The sequence below is a fragment of the Dasypus novemcinctus genome, chromosome 14 (genome assembly GCF_030445035.2).
Source record: "Dasypus novemcinctus isolate mDasNov1 chromosome 14, mDasNov1.1.hap2, whole genome shotgun sequence".
In the NCBI taxonomy this organism is placed as follows: domain Eukaryota; kingdom Metazoa; phylum Chordata; class Mammalia; order Cingulata; family Dasypodidae; genus Dasypus; species Dasypus novemcinctus.
In genome coordinates this window covers 108,060,554-108,082,581 of record NC_080686.1, presented here as the reverse complement: position 1 = coordinate 108,082,581, position 22,028 = coordinate 108,060,554, and the positions used below count along the sequence as shown (strand labels likewise).

At 62.2% G+C, this 22,028-nt stretch overlaps 2 protein-coding genes across 2 annotated transcripts in view; both read left to right on the top strand.

Annotated features, from left to right (window-relative positions):
• The window catches only part of ZC3H3 (zinc finger CCCH-type containing 3), a 77,172-nt gene extending 63,500 nt beyond the window's left edge, over positions 1-13,672 (top strand). The window contains exons 10-12 of the mRNA XM_058276116.2: positions 11,283-11,467; positions 11,695-12,047; positions 13,297-13,672. Coding sequence (XP_058132099.1) covers positions 11,283-11,467; positions 11,695-12,047; positions 13,297-13,328 — 570 coding nt within the window. The 3' untranslated portion in view covers positions 13,329-13,672. The remainder of the gene's footprint in view (positions 1-11,282; positions 11,468-11,694; positions 12,048-13,296) is intronic.
• Positions 13,673-18,021: 4,349 nt separating this feature from the next.
• On the top strand, positions 18,022-19,035 carry MAFA (MAF bZIP transcription factor A). The gene has a single exon (XM_012523127.2). It carries the CDS (start codon positions 18,031-18,033, stop codon positions 19,033-19,035), a length of 1,005 nt encoding a protein of 334 aa, XP_012378581.2. The 5' UTR covers positions 18,022-18,030.
• The last annotated feature ends 2,993 nt before the right edge of the window (positions 19,036-22,028 follow it).

Genomic DNA, 22,028 nt, shown 5'->3' with positions numbered 1-22,028 from the left:
TTCATCCTCTCACTTTTCAACCTATTTGTACCTTTAAATCTAAAGCATGTCTTCTGTGTATAGCGTATGGTTGTATACTGTTTTGGGTGTTGTGTTTTGTTTTTTAAATACAGTCTAATCACCTCTCGTTTTTGGTTGTATTGTTTGTTCCGTTCATGTTTAATGATAGTCATATAGTTGGATTTACATCTACCTTTTTACTTGTTTTCTACATCTCATGTCTTTTTTTGTTCCTCTATTCCTCCTTTACTGCTTGCTTTTGCAAAGAGTAAATACTTCCTAGTATACCATTTTAAACCCTTTAATGATTTTTTTTCTACTTTTTTTTTAAGTTACTTTCTTAGTGGATGCCCTGTGGCTTACCATATATATCTTAAGTTACCAGAATCTACCTCAAAGTTATATTGTCTTAATTTTAGTGAGATTTAGAACTGTTACTCATATATCTCTATTCCTTCTTCTGCCTTTTGGTGCTCTTGGTATGCGTATTATATCTATATGCATTATAAACCCAATAATACATTAGCATGATTACTGCTTTATATACTCTATGTTTATTAAAGAAGCTGAGAAGAGGAGAGCAAGAAGAGTGGTTTTGGTTTGCGTTTCCCCTGTCGCTGCAGAGCTCTGTTTTTATGGACGGCTCTGCCCTGGGCCCTCTGAGCCGCTTCTCTGGGTGACGGTGGGTTGGTGGCCTATGGTGGAGGCAGGGTGCAGGCAGGCAGCCCCAACCTCGAGCCACACTCACCAGGAACTCTGCCTCTTCAGCCCGGAGCAGGCCGGGATGAGCCATGCTGGCGAGAGCAGGTAACCCTGGACTGCAGCCGGGGGAAGCGACCCCACAGTCCACCCTACCCCACCCCCTCGGAGAATCGCCAGGCTGAGCCGGGGCGGGATGGAGGGGATAGCGCCTGTTCTGACTGAGTCGTTTTTGTGGCTTTTTCTGTTTTTAAGTGTATTTCTGAGTTGCAAAGATTATTTCCGCTTCCCCGTGTTTTTAGAATTTCCTGTATCCCTCATTCAGTCTTGGCTTCCACACCCAGACAGACAGAAGCACGAGGACCTTCTTTTCCTTGGGTCTGTAGTGGAAACTTTAGCAGCAGACACGAGCCGCTCCAGGGCTGTCAGGTCGTTGTCCTGAGTCCTGGAGTGTTTCTAAAGGTGCTGCTCGCGTGGTGCGGCCTCCAGGTGCTTTCAGGGACCGGTTCTCACAGGCTCCTCCAGCTCTGCTTATTTCTCTGGAGAGGGGGCCACAGGAATCCTCATGCTGGCATCCTGGAAGCGGGACTCCTCCTTGCTGGGGTTTTGATAGGAATCGCGTTAAACCAGTATCTCAATTTGGGGAGATGTGACATCCTTCCTAGGCTGAGGCTTCCGGTCCATGAACACAATGTGTCTCTTGTTATTAGATTTCCTTTGATTTCTTTCATCAGCATTTTGTCATTTTCAGCATATGAGCCCTGTACGGTTTTGTTAGATTTACAGCTCAGTACTTGACTTTTATTTAACTATTGTCAACACTATTAGTACTTGACTTTTATTTAACTATTGTCAACAGTATTATACTGTAATTTGGGAACTCCCATTTTCATTGCTAGTGTATAGAAATACAATTGATTTTTTTATGTTTATTCTCGTATCCTGCAACCCTTTTGAAATTACTTGTTAGTCCTGGTAGTTCTTTTGGTAGATCCTTTGGGATTTTCTGCATAAAATACCACGTCATCTGCAAACCGGGGCAGTTTTATTTCCTCTTTCCAACCTCTGTGCCTTTAGTTCCTTCTCTTGCTTTCCTCCACGGTGGAAGCTCCCAACACCACATAGATCAGGAGCAGGCATCCTTGCCTTTTTCCTCCTCTTGGCAGACCAAGTATTTAGTCTTTCGCCATGAAGTATATTGTTAGCTGTGGTTTTTTGCAGGTGCTCTTTCTCAAAGTTCCCATCTATTTCTATTTTTCTGACAGGATTTACCATGAATGTGTATTCAACTTGTCGGGTGCCTTTTCTGTACCCATTGCCTGATCCTGTGTTTTTCCTTTTTAGCTTGTTAATGTGGTGGATTCGCCTGGTTGATTATTTGATGCTGAACAAGCCCTGCCCCTTGGAGTGCACCCCGCTTGGCCATGACGTAGCTTTTTAAAAATGTCTCGCAGAACCCTGCGTGCTAATATTTTGTCAAGGCTTTTTGCATCATATTCATGAGGGACACTGGTGTGTAGGGTTTTTTGGTTGCTGTTTTTAAGTTTTTTGCACTGACATGATATGGTTTTGTTATCTGGGTAATAACTAACTTCATAGAATTAATCGAGAAGTATTCCCTCCTCTTGCATTTTCTGTAAGAGACTGTGTAGAATTGATGTTATTCTACTTTAAATATTTGGTAGTATTTTCCAGTGAGACCATTTGAGCCAGGAAATTTATTTTTGGGAGTTCTTAACTACAAATTTAATTTCCTTAATAGTTACAGAGCTATTTAAATTATGTATTTTATATTGGGTAAGTTCCACTAGTTTGTGTTTTTTAAGGAATTATCCGTTTCATCTAACTTGTCAAATTCATGTGTGTGAAATTGTTCTAGGTATTCCCTAATTATTTTTTTGATGTTTGCATGGTCTGTAGTGACCCGTTTTATTCTCAGTATTGATAATTTGTATCTTTTCTCTTTTTTTTCTTTGTCAGTCTTGCTAAAGGTCTGTCAACTTTATTGATCTTTTCAAAGAACCCAGCTCTTTGTTTCACTGGTCTTCTATAATTTTTCTATTTTCAGTTTCATGATTTCTGCTCTTACTGGTTTTCTTTCTTGCTTGCTTTGGGTTTGCTTTTTTTTTTCCCCCTAGGTTCTTAATGTGAGAGCTTAGATTATTGATTCAAGAAAGTTTTCCTCTTTTCCAATGCATGAATTTAGTTAGCTGTGTCCCACAAGATTTGCGATGGTATGTTTTCATTTTTATTCAGTTCTGTTTTTTGTTTTTGTTTTTCCATGGCATGTGCTCTTTAACCCATGGATTATTTAGAAGTATGTTGTTTAGTTTCCAAGTGTTTGGAGAGTTTTCTGTTATCTTTCTTTATTGGCTTCTAGTTTGAGTCCATCGTGGTGAGGAGCAGCCGGCATGGTTTCTGTCCTTTGGAGTTTCTCGAGGTTTGTGTGATGGCCCCGCTCGTGGTCTGTTTGGGGGCGTGTTCCGTGGGCCCTCGCTGGGGAGGTCTCCGTCGATGCTGGGTGGACCATGTGGGTCCTCTGTATCTGCGCTGATTGTCCAGTTATTCTGTCGATTATTGAGAGAGGCATGTTGGAGTCTCCAACCGTAATTGTGGACTTGTCCATTTCTCCTTTCAGTTCTGTCGGTTTCTTTTGTTGTTGTTGAGGTGAACTACACATAACATACAATTAGCTAACATGAAAAGGCTAACATACAATTAGCCTTTTTAAATGGCATTTTGTGTAGTCACAGTGTTATGCAACGACCACCTCTCTCTAGTTTCAAAACATTTTCATTACCCCAGAAAAATTCTGTACTCGTTAAGTAATCACTCCCCATTCTTCCCTCGCCCTGCCCCGTGTGCTTTCTGTCTCTAGATGTACCTCTTCTGGATGTTTCGTGTAACGGGAATCCTACCAGTGACCATCTACCCAGCATAATGTTTCCAGGGTTCATTCGAGTTGCAGTGTGTATCACTACTCCATGGCTTTTCATGGCTGCATAATACCCTTTCATATGTAGGGACTGCTATTTCTTTGTCCATTCCTTTGTTAATGGACATGTCCGTTGTTTCTACATTTTGGCTGTTAGGAATACTGTTGCTGTAAACATTCATGTGTAACATTCTTTTGGAGCACATGTTTCCATTTCTCTTGGGTGTGTACCCAGGAGTAGAAGTGCTAGTGCATGCATAGCTTTTTGTAGAACTGCCAGACTTCACTGTGGCTGCACCGTTTACCTTCCCACCAGCAATGTATGAGGATTCCAGTTTCTCAGCATCCTCCCCACACTTATTTCCTGCTATTTCAATTATAGCCATCCCTTTGGTTATGAGGTGGCTTCTCATTGTGGTTTTGATTTGCATTTCCTTAATGTCCAGTAATGTTGAACATCTTTTCTTGTGCTTATTGGTTATTTGGAGAAATGTATATTCAAGTCCTTTGCTCATTTTTTAATTGTTTTTTTTTAGAATTTTATCATTAATTAATATATTGTATTTTTTGAAGATACATAGATCACAAAAAATGTTACATTAAGAAATATGAGGTTCCCATATACCCCACCCCCCACCCCCTCTCCTCCCACACCAACAACCTCCCCCATCACCGTGGCACTCTCACTGCATTTGGTGAATGCATTCTGGAGCACTGCTGCACCACATGGACAGCAGTTTACATTGTAGTTCACACTCTCCCCCAGTCCATCCAGTGGGTTATAGCAGGATAACCCAATGTCCTGCATCTGTCCCTGTAATATCATTTAGGACAATTCCAAGTCCCGAATTTAAATTGGGTTTTATGTCTTTTTCTTGTTGAGTTGTAAGTGTCTTTATACATCCTGAATATAAAACCCTTATCAAATAAATGATTTGCAAATATTTCTTGAAAATGTCTTATAATACACAAGTTTTTTTTAAATTTTGACGTCTAATTTATCTGTTTTTTTTCTTTTGTTGCTTACGTTTTTTTATGTCAAAATCTTAAGGATCTGTTGCCAAATCCGAGGTCATGAAGATTTTACCCTTTTGCTTTCTTCTTCTTTTTTTTTTTAAGATTATTTATTTATATACCCCATTCCCCCCATTGTCTGCTCTCTGTGTCCATCTGCTGTGTGTTCTTCTGTGTCTGCTTGTATTCTCATTAGGCAGCTCTGAGAACCGATCCTGGGACCTTCTGGAGTGGGAGAGAGGCAATTACTCTCTTGTGCCACCTCAGCTCCCTGTTCTGCTGTGTCTTCTTTTTTTCTTTCCTCTGTGTCTCTTGTTGCGTCATCTTGCTGTGCCAGCTCTCAGCATCGGCCGGCACTCCTGTGCGGGGTGGCTTTTCTGTGCTGGGCAGCTTTCCCATGCAGGGAGGCACAGGGTGGCATTCCAGCATAGGCTGGCACTCCACGTGGGCCAGCTTGCCCTGGGCATCGAACCCTGGACCTCCTGTATGGTAGGTGGGAGCCCGATTGGTTGGGCCACATCCGTTTCCCCAAAGTTTACTTTAACTGACACTAATAAGGCCAGTCCTGCTCTTGCTTTCTTTTTCTTTATTTTTTTAACTTTATTTTGTACATTTTATAATTGGGAATATAAACACTTAAAAACTAAAAAGAAAACGTATTTGAATTAAAAAACATACATTTTTCAATAAAATTTTCTAGATACCTAAAATTTTTTTTAATCACACAGTATATTACACAATATGTTTGGTTCATAGTAATGCAATCATAGAGTATTCTTGCTTGCTTTTAATGAAAGTTTGCATGATAAATCTTCATCCTTTTACTTTCCTTAACAAGCTTTCCTATAATGTTCTGTTTGTTTGTTTGGGGTATTTTTTGCGATACTGAGGCTGGGCATTGAACCCGAGACCTCGTGTGTGGGAAGCTGGTGCTGAACCACCGAGCCCAGTGCCTCCCCTGAGTTGGTGTTTTCATTTGCTTGCTCGTTGCTTTCTTTTTGTTTAGGAGGCACATGGGACCTCCCATGTGGGAGGCAGGTGCCCACCTTTCTGTCATCTCCAAGTGGGCATGACTTGAATGCCTTTTTTCCCTCTGTTTGGGATTGTCCTGGTTCTTGGTAGGACAAGTGGTTTTTAATTTTATATATATGTGTGTGTGTATATATATATATAGGAAGTTTTGTGCCCATCACTGGCCTGAGGACATATGTGTATTTTTCTTAAACATTTATTTAGAAGGCACGGGGGACCTGAACCTGGGACCTCCCACGTGGCGGGTGGGGCACCCAACTGGTTGAGCCACATCCGCTTCCCGGTATTTTTATTAGAGAAGCTGTGAGTTTACGGAACAACCATGCGCACGTCATCATCCTCTACATCATCCCTCCACCATGCCTGGCAGTGGTCGGGAACATTTGTTACAGATTACAAAAGAACCCCTTCAAAACGTTCCTAGTGTGGTCGTACCTTACACCTGATGCGTTTTTCCTCACGGCTCCTGTTCTCAACCCCACGTGTCGTTGTTGTGCGTTTGTTACAGTTCATGAGAGAGCAGTCTCGGAGTCAACGAGTGCGTTTTACCTGGAACCTGGCCGTGCCGAGCCCCGTGCTCCTCGGGCTGTCTGAAGCCGCCTCCTCTGCCACGCCTCCCGCCCAGGTCCCGTCGGCCCTGCTGACCCCTGCGCGTGGAGTTTCTGTGTCCTCGGGGCGGGGGTCCAGGCCCCCGTGGCCCCACAGGGCCCGCGTGCTGGCGGCGGGGAAAGCCCGCCTTCCCCCAGCCTCCTCGAGCAGCGGCTCAGCGCGGGCGCTCCCAGCCTGGGCCACGCGCGGGCTCCCCGCTGGGGCGTGGGCGTGGCTGCCGTCGTCTGAAAGTGCTCTCTCTCCGGGCCGCCTCTTGGCGGTGGCCTTTGGCGTGTCAGGTGGTCAGGCCCTCCAGCTCAGGCCGGGCCGAGGGCCACACAAGGGCCCTGCCCGCTCTGCCGCTCTGTTTGCTCGACATGACAGGTGGGCGTTTTTGTTACACTTAGCAGGAGGAAGGGGGAAAGTGCGTCTGCCCCGTCTCCCTGGGAACAGGAGTCGCTTCTGTTTCTTTTTCATGCCATCTTGGCTTGTTTTTCCCCAGGAATGGGTCTGTCGCGCCAAGGGTTCCCATGTCTTGGCGTGCAGGTGCCAGCAGCGTCCTGGCTTGCCTCGGGGCCCTTCCTCCGCGTTTCCCCTGTGGCGGGGCCGGGAGGCCGGCTGTGCCCTCCCCGCTCCCTCCTCCCGTGGTCCCCTGGTCGGGTGGGCGCGTCCCCCCCACCCCGCGCTCAGCTCGGCGGCCGCCCCGCCTGACCTCTGGTTCTCCCTCTCTCGCCCTCTGGCCCATGCTCGGTGCGTCCCGTCTTCTCCCTTTCCAGACGCGCCTGGCGTGGTCGGTGCTGCCCCTGCCAGGCCCTTGAGCTGGGCTCTCCCAGCAGGCGGTGCTCAGGGTGCAGCGCGGGGCCTTCCCACCCTCCTGCACCGTCACAGGCCCCTTCCTCCAGATCCTGAGACGGAGGACCCCAGCCCAGCACAAGCTCGTGGGCCACCCTCTGTCGGCTCCGCCCCCATGTGTCCCTCCCGTGGGTCGTCCTCTCCGTGGGTCATGCCCTGTCAGCGTCCCTCCCGCAGGTTGCGCCCTCCGTGGACTGCCCTGACCCCTGGCTCCCTGCCCCCTCCGCGGCCCTGCTGCCCTGCGCCTGGCCTCCCCTCCCTGCTGCGGGCCCCCCGCCTCCTGGCCCCGGGGCTGCCCCTCTCCCCGTGCCCAGCTCCCCACGCCTGCCCATTGGCCCTGTTCCTCCAGCACAGGAAGCCTGCCAGGACCCTCCCCCCGTCCTCCGGGGCCGCTGCCGGGCCTCCCCCGCCCCGGGTGGGCTCCGCGCGGCGTGTCTGGTGCTGACTCAGCCCCGCCCCATCAGGTTGGAGGTGGGTCCTCACCCGGTGCTCCTGGCTTCTGTCCCCGGGTGGGCGGAGCTCTCCACTGGCCTGGGCAGGAGCCTGGCGTCCCTCTGCCTCCTCCCTGCCCCCCATCCGCCGCCAGCCTGTTCCCCGGGGAGCCCCCCGCTGTCTTCCTTCTGCCACTCACAGCTCCTGCCCCTCTCCCTGGCCCACCGCAGCCCCTGCCCCCTCTTTCTGCTGTGCCCCTGCCCTGGCCTCCAGCCGTGCGGGCTCCTGCCTGCTCCTGCTCCTGCTCCTGCTCCTGCTCGCTCGCTGCTCTGTGCGGCACTGGGGCCTCTTCCCTTACTGTTCCTAATAAGATGCTTATTTGTAGAAATTTTACATTCACAGAAAAGCTGTGAAAATAGTGCAGAGTCCCATACGCCCTTCACCCAGCTTCCGCCAACTCCAGCACCGCGCAGCGTACTGAGCAGCCGCACCCAGAGCCGTCGGAGGCCGCGGGGTCCCGACCCTGAGCGCAGGCCCAGCACCCACGTGGCACGTGGTGGTCAGGCTTGGAGGGAGGGCTTGAGCTGGGGCGGCTGGGAGAGGGTTGAAGGGTGACCGTGATCCCCTGGGAGTTTAGCTGCTTCTCTCCGCGTACGGGTCATCTGCGTCCACGCAGTTCCCTTCTTTGGCGTTTTTCCACGCTGCAGCCTGGGCCTGGGTGTGTGACGCCAGCTGGCAGGTTCCTGAAGCTCTGGGCGGCGCCTTCCACCCAGGCGCTAAGAGCTGGGCTGGGGTGTGCGTCCGGCCTGGATGTGGGGCTGGTCAACGTCCTTCCCTGCCTGTTGAGCTGACGCTGTAGCCGCTGCCTCCAGCCTGAAGGTGCTGCGCTCTGCACAGAGGCTGCGGGCAAGGCCCGCCCAGCGCTCCTGGTGCCTCGCGGTCCGACCCCCGGGCCTGTCTGCACTCTGCCCCGGCTTCCGGCCTCCTTGTCCGCAAGTGAGCGTCGCCTCCGTGTTCTTTCCTCACGCGCCCCTAGGCCGTCCTGCTTTCAGGGTTCTCTTTTTCTCTTCTGTTGGATAGTTCTGGGAATGCTGGATCATGCATGTCGTAAACCCTCTTGGCTGGAGCTTTCCTTATTTTTAAACATTTATTTACTTTAGGTGGTGCAGGTGATTGAAACCCGGACCTCTTACATGCGGAGCAGGCACTCGGCCACTGAGCTACGTCCACTCCTCCTTTCCTTGTTTTTCAATTACTGACTCATGTTCCTTTTATCCTTACGTGAACACTCAAGTTTTATTTTCCTTCTTGTCAGTTTTTCTAGAATATGTTAAATTTCATGTTTTCAAATTTATAGACAAAGTTTGTTCAGGATATCCCCTGATATTACTAAATATCATTTTGATATCTGCAGCATCTACAACTATGACCCCTTTGTCATCCCTAATGTTGTTTTTATGTTCCATTTCTTAATCTTATTAGTCAAATTTACTAGTAGTTTCAAAGAACCAACTTTTGGCTCTCTTGGTTTGTTTTGCACGTTTGGCATTTCATAAATTTCTCTTTATTATTTTGTTCCCTCTGTTTTCTTTGGCTTCATTCTGCTTCTCTCCCCCCCACCCCCGTGTTCTTGATAGGTCCTCCTTCCCAATGTAAGCACTAAAAGCTATGTGTTTCCCTCCAACTACTGCTTTAGCTGCATTCCACAAGTTTAATAGGTTATTTTGCCATTATTATTTGGTTTTAAACAATATTTAATTTCTATTACTTCTTCGGCCCACAAATTATTTAGTAGTGACTTTCTTAATTTCCGAATATGCGGAGGGTTTCTGGAGATTTGGGTGGTCTGTGTTTTTTATCAGTGAACACGGTCTAGATGAGCGTCATTCCTTTGAAATTCATTGAGACTCACTAGGTCTGGCAGGGCTCCATCTTAGTAACTGTTCTGCATGTGCTTGAAAGAATGTACGTTCTGCAGCTGTTGGTTGCGTGTGCCCATGCAACCCAGCTTGGCAATTTAAGCGTTGTTGGGTTCCGCTGGTTTACAGCGTTAACGTGTTCAAGAAGGCGGCACCCCTGCTGACTTTTTGGCCAACTTGATCCATCAATTATTGAAAGACGCTGGTTAAAATTTCCCACCGTGGCAACCGATGTGTCTGTTTCTCCTTGAGGTTCTGCGGTTTTTACTTTACATATTGAAGGTACGTTGTTATTGCGCACAGGTGTGGAAGCATTGTCCTTTACCTTTTTATCACTAGGAAGTGACAGTCCATTTACTTTTTTGCTTAAAGTCTGTTTTGTGTAATATTAACTCGCCCAACCAAGTTTCTGTTGGTCCGGTGTCCCCTGGAACACTTCCTTCCGTCTTTTGACTTTCCCCTGGCTCTTGAGTGGTTCGAGACGGGCGGTTTGTTCCTTGGAGAGCTAAGTCCAGACTAGCGCAGGTGAGGAGGGTGGCGGGTGCCGACCAGCCCAGGAGCGTCCCGAGGAAAGCCACGGAGCAGGGGAAGAGTCCAGTAACGTGCTTTATCTAACCCAGCAGAGAGAAACGGCAGCACGCGACGGAGGACGCGCTGCCGCACCTTTCCTCACGGCGCGGCTCTGGAGTGGCGAGGGCGGCCCTGCGTCCCCGTGCTGGCCAGCTGCACGCGCAGCAGCCACCGGGGCCTCGCGCTCCCATTGGGGGCAGCTCCAAGCCGGGCTTTCTGCGCCCACTGCTGCCCGCCTGCCCTGAGGGCTGTGCTGGGCCACCCCCGCCGTGGCTCGTGTGCGCGCCCTACACACTCAGGCCCCAGCAGGAGGCCCCACCCATGGGGACCACTGGGCTCTCAGGCCCCCGCCTCGGCCAGCGCGGAGGGGCTCACAGACCCCAAGAGGGACGAGGGGAGGAGTGGGCGGCCACTGGTGGGCGTGCTCTGGGTGCTCCCCCAGTGCTCGGCCGCAGCCCCAGCCTGTCACGACCCTGCGGCCGGCTCCCAGCGCTGCGGCCAGCGGCCAGGCACGGGGGCGAGAATGGGACCCAGGCCTTCTCCAGACTAGGAGGGTGCGGGGACAGAGCGAGACCCCCGGCTCAGGAGAGGCTCCCCGGAGAGGCTGCTGGCCGCGAGCAAGGGGTTTCAAGGCCGTGCTGATGCCCCGGCCCCTGGCCCTGTGGCTTCCTTCTAACTTGGTGGGCAGTTCGGCCAGGAGTGTGGCAGCCATCCAAGGCCACCCCAGACCAGCTGCAGGGGGCGGCGGGGGAGAGCAGGCCACCTGGGAGCCTGAAGGGCATCGGGCGAGGTCATGCCAGGCCCCTGCCCGGGCCTCTCCCCATGTCCCCTCCCCGTGTCCCCGTGTCCCCACGGCGCGGAGCTGCAGGCTGCTCTTCGTGGAGCCCCGGCCGGCTGGTGTGCCCCCGGGTATAATTAGCCAGTGACAGGTGGCGTGGACGGGGAGCGCCGGGCTGTGCTGGCCTCAGCCGACCCGCACCAGGACTCCCCCACCTGCCGCTGTGGGCAGAGCGTGGTGGGGGGCGCTGGGGGGCCGGCAGCGTCGGCGGGCAGAGCCAGGCCCTGGCACCCTTGGGGAGCCACAGGCTCTGCAGGTTGCTGGGGGCACGGGCAAGGGGCCTGTGGGGGCCAGGCCTTGAGAGCACCCTAGAGGTGGGCGGGGCAGGGGTCCAGGTCAGACCCACCCCCTGGGGGGAGCAGGAGGGCGCTGCCCGCTCACCAACCTTGTCCTCTCCCCACAGTGCAAGAAGAAGCACACGCTGCTGTGTCCTGACTTCTCGCGCAGGGGCGTCTGCCCCCGCGGCACCCGGTGCCAGCTGCTCCACCGCAGCAAGAAGCGCCCAGCACGGCGGGTGGCCACCCCACCAGCCCCGGAGCCCAGCGACTCCTCCCCCAGGAGCAGAGCCTCCACCGGCCACGGGCCCAGGTGACGGGGACGGGGGAGCTGCAGGGCGAGCCCAGGGCAGAGGGCCAGGGGCTGCTCCCGGGCAGCGGGGGCGGGTGGGCTCCCCCGTGCGGCGCCCTGAGTGTGCGAGCCCCCGAGTGGGCGGGAAGGGCCGTGGCTGCTGGAGCGGGCCCTGCTGTCCAGGGCGGCCCCAGGACCCGCCCGGCCCCCCGCAGCCTGCGACTCACGCTCTGCTCCCTCCCCCGCAGGAAGTCCTCGGCCACCCAGCGCCCCAGCAGGCCGACGCCTGGCTCCCCCGCCGCCCCCGCCTCCCCCGCCCGCGCCCCTTCGGCCTCGGCCTCCGCCTCCCCCCTGTCGTCCACGGCCCCGTCCCGCTCCCTCTCCTCCTGCCCCTCCTCCCCCTCCCCCTCCCCCTGCCCATCCCCCCCTGTGGCCGCCTCGCACCGTGAGGAGCTGGCCCTCCCGGAGGAGGAGGCCGCGGCCGGGCCAGGCTGCAGCGGCCTCTCCAAGCTGCCCTCCTTCATCTCCCTGCAGTCCTCGCCGAGCCCACGCGGCCAGCCCCGCGCCCGCGCCCCCAGGAGCCCCCCCGCCAAGGACTCAGGTAGCAGCCCAGGCCCACCAGACGGGAGCTCCGGGCGGGGCCTGCAGGGGCCGCGGGCCGGGCGGGCAGGTGTGCACACCTGCGCCCACAGGCAGCCACGGCCTCGCCCGCGCCGCCCGCCCCCGCCGAGGACTGTTTTAATTAGAAAGCACCCATTTTTGTTAATTTGTTCGAGAAGATCACTGCGGGCTCCTGCAGAGAACAGATGTTCTCCCCCCCGACGCACATTCGGGGCTCGGCAAATGGCTCCACTCAGCCTTGTTTAGGAGAGAAAAGAGGATTTTATGGCTGCAAACGACCCTTTCTGTAAACATTTTACAGCTCTCCGCGCGTTTGAGTGACGATAAACCCCAAGCAGCTCGGCGGGCTGCAAATTTGCGACCATACGGCTATCATTTTATTGTCATATTTCACGGTCATAACGTTAATGGAAGATGCTGGCTACAGCCTTCTCCAACAGCTCCGCTGAGCACGCTCAAACGCGCGCTTGGGTGGGTGCAGGCGAGGGGCCTCGCTGCAGGGGCGAGAGCCAGCGGCAGGCCTGCTTGGCCGGGGCACCGCGCCCTCTCCGGTGGGGCCCGCGAGGTCAGGGACACAGCAACCGGCTCGGGCCGCAGGCCCCTGGGCTAGGGGCCCCGGAGGGCGGGCGAGGTGCGGGGCCCAGGCCTGCCCTGCCGGCCTCCCACCCCGGGGCCCCTCCAGGGCCTCCTTCACGCCTTGCCCAGGCTGCACCTGCCAGAGGGGTGGGGACGCGGGTCCTGAGGGGCCCAGGGCGCTGGGGGAAGGAGGGTGGGTGGTCCGGCAGGAGGCCCGTGCACAGCCCGGGGGCTGTCAGGGCAGCGGGGCACGCAGGCGCCCCCGTCCTCAGGCCGGCAGCTGGGCCCGCTGCTCCCGCCGGGTCAGAGCCCGCGCCGCCCGCCGGCCGCTCCGGCGCCCTGGGCTGCAGCTCAGCGCCACTGCGCGCACGTCTGGCGCCTAGTTCGCAGGTGTGAGTGTGCTGTGCACGTGTGCGCGCGGCTGCGCTGGGTATTTATAGCTCCGCCTGCAGCTGTGGCGGCTCCCAGGGGAGGCTGGGCCCGCCGCCCCCCCACCCGCCCATGGGTGGGGCTTCTGGAGGGACAGCGGTGGGCAGGTGCGGTCTTCGCCCCAGGGGCTGCCCCAGCCTGAGCTACAGGCCCTGAGCTGCTGGGGGTGGCCCCCTGGCCCCCTGAGCGGGGCCTGACCTCCGACCTTTGCTCCTCTCTGCCAGGGAAGCCTCTGCACATCAAGCCTCGCCTGTGAGGGCCGCGGGGAGCAGCCCACACCCCCTTGGACCGCGTCCCTGGAGTGGAAGGAGGCACTGCCCGCCGCTCTGCCCCGCGGGGCCAGGAGGGTCCCCGCCCTGCCCACTGGGCCCTCGGCCCCCCGTGCCAGGTGGGCGCCAGGGCCTTCCCCTCCTCCCTGCCGCTGGGCCCCCCGACCCAGGTCCTCAGCAGGACAAGCCCCTGCCCCCCTGTCCCGGCTGTCCCGGGCCAGGCTCCCCCCAGGCCTGCCCCCAGGGCTCCGGTCCAGTGAGAGGCACCGGCCCTGCCCCCGGGCGGGCACCGTGTGTTCAGCAATAAAGGCTCTGCCCGCGTCTGGTCTCATCTCCTGACTGCCGCTGCCTGGAAACGCGCTCCCACGCCCCAGGGCCTCTGCCTGCCATGGGGTGGCCTGGGGGCCCGAGGCCGAAGGGTGCCTCTGGGAAGGCCAGGGGCGGGCGGTGGAACTCGCGACTTCCGGAGCCCCCTCTCCTGGGCTGCCTCTGCCTCCACCTTGTGTCAGTTAGCTAGTGCCCCGGTAATGCCGCATAACAAGGCGCCCCAGCGTGCCTGTGCTCTCGGGCCTCCAGCCCAGCCCTGCCCTACTCAGTGCCAGCACCTCGGGCTCCAGTCGGGTCTTCTGCCAGGGCCCTTGTCCTCCTGGCACGGTGGCTTCCGGGCCCATGGCTCCCTTCCCCCCGCCTGTTCCCCAGGAGAAGGGGCAGCACTGCCGGTGACGGCCGCCGCCTCCCTCGTGCCCAGAGGCTGTTGGCGGGAGGCTGCCGTGCTCGTAGGGGAGTGGACACGCTGCTGGCCACGCAGGGGCAGGAAGTGAAGGCTCGCCCCGAGGACTCAGGCCACAAGCCACACCCGGAAACTCGCTGACCCCATCAGGCCCGGCTGCCATCCCCGCCCGCACCTGCGACCCTGTGTGCTCTGGGGTGTCGGGGCGCGGGCAGAGCCCGGGGCCTGCTCCCCTCTGCCTGGGCCCTGGGGGCAGCCTGCCCACCTGCCCTCTGCTCAGTGGTCCTGCAGCCTTGGTGGGCCTGTGCCCCCTCCACCTGGGGCCATCGGCCTTGGCCCCGCAGGCCCACGAGCAGTGGGCTTGGCCAGAGCGGGCGACCGGGGACACGTCCCCCGTCCCCCATGGGCTGAGCCCTCCCGCCGCCCTGTCCTGCCCTGCCGCCTGCTGGGCGCCCCCGGGACGGGCTGGAGCTCAGCTGAGCCCACCCAGGAGAACCCCGGGCACAGGGCTGAGGGGGCCGTGGAGCCCGGGCATCTGTACCTGCTTGACTGCCCCCCGCCCCTCACAGGACAGGGAACGCAGCCTCCACGGCCTTGCTGCGGCCGGTTCCCGGGAGGCGGCCCTGCATTGGGCGAAGGGCCCCTGCCAGGTGGGCGGTGCAGAGGCCGGCACGACTGCGCGGCCCCTTGACCCCCGCGACCCCTCGACCCCACGCAGCGCCACGGACCCCGGGCACCTGCCTCGCCCTGGCCTCGGCTGCTACGCCAGGGCCCCCTCCCCTGCGCCCTCCCTCCTCACCCCTCACCCCCCACCCGCCCGCACCTGCCTCCTGGTTCACAGCTTGGGGGCCCCTCCCCTTGAGTGTCGCTGGACGGTGGGCGTCGCGCGCACGTGTTGGCTCACCACCTGGAGGCCCTCCTGCTGGCCTGGGCGCCTCCCCCGAAGCCAGAGCGGTCACCCCAACCCCAGAAGGCGAATCCCACCCAGTGGGCTTGGGGGCGGGTTCTCCCCAGCCGAGCCCCCAGGTGAGGCCGTGCCCGGGACTCCCCCACAGCAGCGGGGTCCCTGCCCAGAGCACCCCCGTGAGCCAAGCCACCCGTCCTCAGTCCCCCCGGCCCTGCCCACAACGCCTTCCCACAGCACGACCCGCCCTGGGGTGGGCAGGCGCCTGTCTCGGCCCACAGACACCGTAGGGCGGCTCAGGAGGGCCACGCTGGCGGGGGGGCCTGTTTCCTCTCGGGTGTCTGGACCCCTGCCCCAGGTCATTCCCTGACCCCCACAGCGCCAGCACTGAGCCTGGCCCGGGACACGGGGCTTCTGAGGGGGAGGGGCCCGGCGGCCAGCTGGAGGGAGTGGGTTCCCCCAGGCGTCTGACCCGGGACCCAGCCCCCATCCAGCCTGGCCGGGACCCCCCAGGGCCGTGGGGGACAGGGAGGGGCTCGCGGGCCTGGAGGCGAGAGAGGCGGCGGAGCCCTGGAGGAACCAGCCCGCTGCGAGGGGCTCCTGCGCCAGCAAGGACAGACCCCCGGGTGCCGGGAACGTGCAGCCACGGCCAGGCGCCCCTGAGGCCGGTCCACGGCGCTGGGGACGTGACCACCTGCCCCGTGGCCCCGGGGAGGCGCGCCCGGCCTCGCCCCCTTGCGCCGCCCGCTGCGCCCGCGGCCTGGCTGCTGGTCTGCCTCAGCGCCCTCGCCCCGCAGCCCCCAGCGGAGTGAGCGAACGGGTGACAGGTGCCGGCACAGCCCCTCCGTGGGGGCCGCGGGCGTGGGGGGAGGGGGGGAGGGGGCGGGCTGCCTCTGCCGGCCCAGGACAGACTCGGGACCCGACCCCCCGGCTTGGGGGAGGCCGAGCACAAGGAGGGCTCGGGAGGCGAGGGCGGGGGCTCGGGGCTTCCCCGCGGGCCGCCCCCCTCAGCCACGCCCGCCGTCCTGCGCCCCTCAGGGTGGGGGCCCCTGGTGGGCCCCCGGCTGCAGCCCCAGGAGCCTCCTGCCTCCACCCAGGCTCCCCGACACCCCGGGCTGGCTGTGGGACCCGGGGCAGGCCCGAAGCCGGCTGGAGCTGGGGCCAGGTGGGGCCAGGTGGGGCCGGGGCGCTCGCTCCTTTTCTCCTCGACGCCCTTCCCCCTATGCCTGGGAAGGCACGCTGGGTGCAGTGCCCAGAGGAGCCCCTGGTCCCAAGGGGCAGTGCCAGGGCCTGGGCCTTCCACAGCCCACGCAGGGTCCCGCCACAACGTGGGCGCTGCCTGGGCCTCCCACCCACGGGCCCTGGGGCAGTGGTCAGCACCCAGGCCCTGCGCTGCTGAGGGTGGCCTCTGGGCAAGCGCTGCCGCTTCCCTGGGCCTGGCTGCCTGGGTGGGAGGGCGGCGGGGACAGCGGGCTGGTGGCAGGGTCAGGGGACGGTTCAGGGGGGCAGTTTGTGCCTCTAAGGCGGCATGTGGGTCCCGGCTCTCGGGAGGGGTGGGGCTGCGGCCCCGGGCCCAGAAGGCCTGCGCGAGGTCAGCTCCGCTGGAGCCAGGCTGGGCCCAGGGTCCACCGGTGCGGTGTGGGGAACGGTGCAGAGCCTCTGCCTTCGCGGCCGGACGGGGCCTCAGAGGCTCGGCCCCAGCGCCTCGCCGCTGCTGTGGGGCCCGGGCCTGGCGGCCAGCGACACCTGCCCTCCCTGGGACGGCCTGCGGAGGGGCACGGGGGGCACGGCGGAGGGCACGGGCGCCCACAGCCTGGGCGTGGAGGGTGGGTGTTCCGCCCAAACGTGGGACGGTTTTCTTAGGAAATAACAGACGTCCGTGGCCAGAGCAACGTGCAGGTGCTGGACGGCCAGCGCCCGCGGCCAGCGCTCCGCCCGTCCCGGTGACTTCCCACTTTCCCGGCGGTGGCCTTCCCGCACGGGTCATTCCCACCTTTTCTCCCTGGGCACAGATGGTCACACTGCAGATTTAATTGCTTAGTTGGCGGTCATCAAGCTGCAGGGCTGCAGGACAGGGGCCCGGAAGAAGGCGAAAGAAAGCACTCCTGGTCGCCGGACAGCGGCCGCTGCAAGCCGGGCCCTCAGGCTGCTGGCCGTGACCATCTGATGACCGCAGGGTCACGTGGCGTCCTGGGCAGCTCCCCGGCCTGCGCCCCGCGCCCCCACCCTCCAGCTCCCTTGGGCCCTTGCGGCTCGGGACCCCGCAGCCACTGCGCCCCTGTCCCCGGGCCCGTGTGCACATCCTGCTGGACCCGGGCCGCCCGACGGTGGAGCCCCCGGCGCAGGGGCCCGTCGTTGACCGCATCCCGGAACCCGGCCGCGCGTGGGCACCCGGGGAGGGCACCGAGAAGGTCTGCGAGCAGCCTCCCCGCTGGCCGGGGGGAGCCCGGGGGGAGCCCGGCGGCCGCGGGGCGGAGGCACCGACGAGTCCTGGCCTCTCCCGGGCCTCTCCCGCCGCCCCGTCGTGGGCCGGCCCCGCGCCCCGCGCCCGGCCCCGGCCCGTGCAGTCCCCCGCGGCGGCCACCAGAGGGCCCTGCCCCTCCTCGGCGGCCGGCCCTTCCCCGCCCCTTCCCCACCGCGCTTCGCGCAAGAGATTGACAGCTGGGCTGCGGGGTTGCCATGGGGATAGGCAAATGAGGGCGGCGGGGCCCGGGCTGCGATTGGCCCGGGGGCGGCGTCCCCCGCGCAGAGGCGGGCCCGGGCGCCCGGCTCTATAAAGGGGCGCGCGCGGCGGGGCCGCCAGTCGCGGGAGGCGGGGCCGGCGGGAGGCGGCGCGGGAGGCGGCGGGCGGGGAGGCGGCGGGCGGGGGCCGAGCCGGGGCGCGCCGCGCGGGAGGGGGCGCGGGGCCGGGGCTGGCCGGCGCCGAACTCGGGCCCGCGCCCCCCGCGCCCGCCGGGGCCCGCCGTCCGCGGGCGGCCAGCGGGGGGAGGCCCGGGGCTCGCCCCCCGCCGCCCGTCGGGGCGCAGCCGGGGGCGCGGGGGCCGGGCCCCGGGCGATGGCCGCGGAGCTGGCGATGGGCGCCGAGCTGCCCAGCAGCCCGCTGGCCATCGAGTACGTCAACGACTTCGACCTGATGAAGTTCGAGGTGAAGAAGGAGCCGCCCGAGGCCGAGCGCCTGTGCCACCGCCCGCCGCCCGGCTCGCTGTCCTCGACGCCGCTCAGCACGCCCTGCTCCTCCGTGCCCTCCTCGCCCAGCTTCTGCGCGCCCAGCCCGGGCGCCGGCGGCGGCGCGGGGGGCGGAGGGGCGCCGCAGGCCGGGGGGCCCCCCGCGCCGCCAGGCGGGGGCCCCGGCGCCGTCGGGGGCGCCCCGGGGAAGCCGGCGCTGGAGGACCTGTACTGGATGGGCGGCTACCAGCACCCGCTCCACCCCGAGGCGCTCCACCTGACGCCGGAGGACGCGGTGGAGGCGCTCCTCGGCAGCGGCCACCACGGCGCGCACCCCCCGGCGGCCGCCGCGGCCTACGAGGCCTTCCGGGGCCCCGGCTTCGCGGGCGGCGGCGCGGACGACGTGGGCGCGGGCCCCCCGCACGGCGCGCACCACCACCACGCGGCGCACCACGGCGCGCACCACGGCGCGCTCCACCACCACCACCACGGCGGCGCGGGCCCCCACGTGCGGCTGGAGGAGCGCTTCTCCGACGACCAGCTGGTGTCCATGTCGGTGCGCGAGCTCAACCGGCAGCTGCGCGGCTTCAGCAAGGAGGAGGTGATCCGGCTGAAGCAGAAGCGGCGCACGCTCAAGAACCGCGGCTACGCGCAGTCGTGCCGCTTCAAGCGGGTGCAGCAGCGGCACATCCTGGAGAGCGAGAAGTGCCAGCTGCAGAGCCAGGTGGAGCAGCTGAAGCTGGAGCTGGGCCGCCTGGCCAAGGAGCGGGACCTGTACAAGGAGAAGTACGAGAAGCTGGCGGGCCGCGCCGGCCCCGGGGGCGCGGGCGGCTTCGCGCGCGCCGCCTCGCCGCCGCAGGCCGGGCCCAAGGGCGCGCCCGACTTCTTCCTGTGAGCGCCCGCCGCCGCCGCCCGGGGCCTCGACTCGGACCCCACGGCCCGGGCCGTGGACGCCAGGCCGCCGCCGGCCGGCCCGGCCCCGCCGCTGCGCCCTCGCGCCCCGCGGCGCCCCGGAGGCTCCTGCCCAAGCGCCCCCGCCCGGGTGGCCGGCGCGACGGGGCCGCAATGCCGCCGCGCCCGGGGAGCGCCGACTTCCAGGACCTGCAGCCGCGCCCTGCCCGCCCGGGCCGCCGCCCCTGCCCGCGCGCCCCTGCCTGCCGCCCGCCGCCCGCCGCCGCCCGCGCTCGCGCCCCGGCCTTGCCCGTGTGTGCCCCTCCCCTTTACAGTGCGCGCTGGTTTTCCACGGTTTCTACTTACTGGGCTCTGTGACTAGAACAGAAAAGCCGGGAGGAAGTCCCCTCCTGCCCCCGCCCGGGGTCTCCCCCGAGCTCCGCCTGTCCCCGCATGTGTCGCTCGCTCGGAGGGGCCCGGCCCCTCGCCTGCCCGCCTGCCCCTACCCTGCCCCCGGCCGCTCCTGGAGGAGCAGCTCCCGGTCCCGCCCTGCGGCCCCGCCGTGCTGGGGGGCGGGGGCGCAGCAGGACCCGCGCTGCTAGTTCTCTGTGCACCAGATCGTAGTTGTGCGTCCCGGGGAAACCTACCTTTAACCTTCAAGCGAGAGGGAAAAAGTGACAAAATAATGCACAGTAATTCCAGCAGGAAAAAGAGGAACTTCTAGGAGGAGGCTCCACGGAGCCAGGTGTGGGGGCGGAGGTTTTGCATTTTCATTTAAACTGCTCCATTATGTTTGGGGGGTTCTGTCTGTCTCTTTCCTCCTTTCTTTCAAGTTCGCTCTCCTTTTGGCCTAGCCGGGTGCTCTGGCCCTCCTGGTGCTGTGCCTGGGGGTGCCCCCGCTCTGTGGGGCTCCCATGCTGCCCGCGCCGAACGCGCCCACCCGGCGCGTGGGAGACACTCCCGCTCCGCAAACGTTTTGTTGTTGTTGGCTTTGGTGGAGTTTTCTTTTTTAAAATTTGCTACGAAACTAAGATGGGAAAATGCAAACAAAATAAACCCGTTTAGATCCAAAGCGGCTGGCGCCTGGCTGGTTTGTCCGGGGCTTCGTCTTGGCCAGTTTCTCCCTAAGGAGGAGGAGGAAAGGGAGGCCCAGGGCGCGCCTGGCCAGGGCGCCCCGAGCCTTTCGCGCGGAGGAGGGACGGGGAGCGGCGCGCAGGCAGCCCAGCCCCGCCGCCCCGGCTGGGACGCGCAGCTCGGACGCTGGCAGCACTGGTGACCGCGACCTGCCGAGGCCATGGGCGGGGGTGCCCCGGGTGCCGGCCCCCTGCCTGCGCACTCCCGCCGCCCGGCCTCTGCCCCTCCGTGTCCGAGAGCGGCCCGAGGGCCCCTCTGGAAACTGCCAGCGGCCTGGGGTCCCTGGCAGGACATTGCGTGGACCAGCCCCTGCCCCCGCCCCCCCCAACAACAGGAGGGAGCCGGGCCAGGGCCCCCGGTTTGCCGGCTTGGAGAGAGCCCTGGCCCGGCCGGTGGGGCCATGGGAAGGGGGTGCCCTGTGCGCTCGGCCCTGCGGAGCAGAGCCCCCGAGGAACAGCTGGGGCCACCCTCGAGCTCGTCCCGTGCCTCTCTTGCTGTGGAGCGGGAAGAATGGGGGTCTGCAGCGGGGAGGGGGTGAGCAAAGCCCCCAAATCCAGTGGCTGGGTCCTGTCCTGTCCCCCTCACCTTGGGAGGAGAGCCAGCCCAGATCCATCTCCTCGAAGATGCTGGAGGACACAGGAGAGGAACCGGGGTCGGGGCGCACGGGATGCAGGGGGCTGCACTGGGGCGCCGCTCTCTCTGGAGCAGGGGCTTCCGGGGCGCTCAGGGCTGAGCCCGCAGGGCCCTGCTTGCTCACCGCCCCCAGCCGAGCCCCCCAACAGAGCTGGGCCGGGAGGGGCTGGCAGGGAGCTGGGCCTTCCCTGGTCCCTTCTGGTGCCCGAGCACCAGGCCAGACAGGACAGGGGGCGGGGGTCCTGGGTGGCCGCAGCATCGGGCAGTCGCAGCGGGGCGGCCACACTTGCTTTTTCTTTTCCTTTTCTCTTCTCCTTTCGCTGCCGATCTCCCCCTTGACGCGAGGGGCAGATGAATGAAGCAGCCGCGGAGGGCCGGGCGTGGTGGTGGGGGGGGCGGTTCTGCGCCGAGCCAGGTCGGGGCTGAGCGGCAGTTTGGGGCGCATAACGCCGACTGCACACCCAGCCGCCTGCGCAGCGCCACTCCGGCCCCCTAGTGCCGCGGAGGTGCAGCCACGCGGGCCGCCCGGCCTCCTCCTTGGTTCCGCCTGCGCCGCCCTCGAGATGGCAGCCGGGTCGCCGGGTCCCTGCTGCTTCTTGGGCACTGGCTGGGGACCTCTGACGGCCCCTCGGGGACAGCCCCACCCTGCCCGGGGCCGGTTCTCCCAGCCCAGTTGGGCGGGTGGGGGCAGGGGGGAGCGGCGGGTGCCCTGCCGTGACCAGCGCAGCGGCCTGTGTGTATCCGTGTGTGTTTACACACCCGGGGGGTGTGCAAATGTGCGGGGGTGCCTGGGGGTGCCTGTGCGCGCACCTGCTTGTATCTGCATGTCATCGTGTGCACGCGCATGTCATCGCGTGCACGCGCGTGTGTGCCTGTGGTCACTCAGGGCAGCGTTGGCACCGTGGGCCCGGGCCTGGAGCTGCGTGGACCGCAGGGACGGAGAGGGACCTGGTGCAGCGGCCACAGAGGCTGGCCTGGGCAGGGCTGGCCGTGCGTCCTGGTGGCGGGAGCCTGAGGCTTGCACCTGGGACCCCGGGCCTGGAGCCAGCCCAGGAGGGGTGTTGCCCCCGGGACGTGAGGGCCCCCTCCCCTAGGGGGCTCGCGATGGCTGCCCCAGCCCCCACCATCAGGCAGGCAGCCCCGGCCTCCGTCCTCTCTCCAGGTCACCCCGTCCCACGCTTCCCCCTGAGGAGGTGGCCCAGGAACGGTCCTTGGACGTGGCTGCCCGGG

Excerpts from the sequence above, each read along its gene's own strand:
- MAFA (XM_012523127.2), top strand. The coding sequence starts at position 18,031 with ATGGCCGCGGAGCTGGCGATGGGCGCCGAGCTGCCCAGCAGCCCGCTG.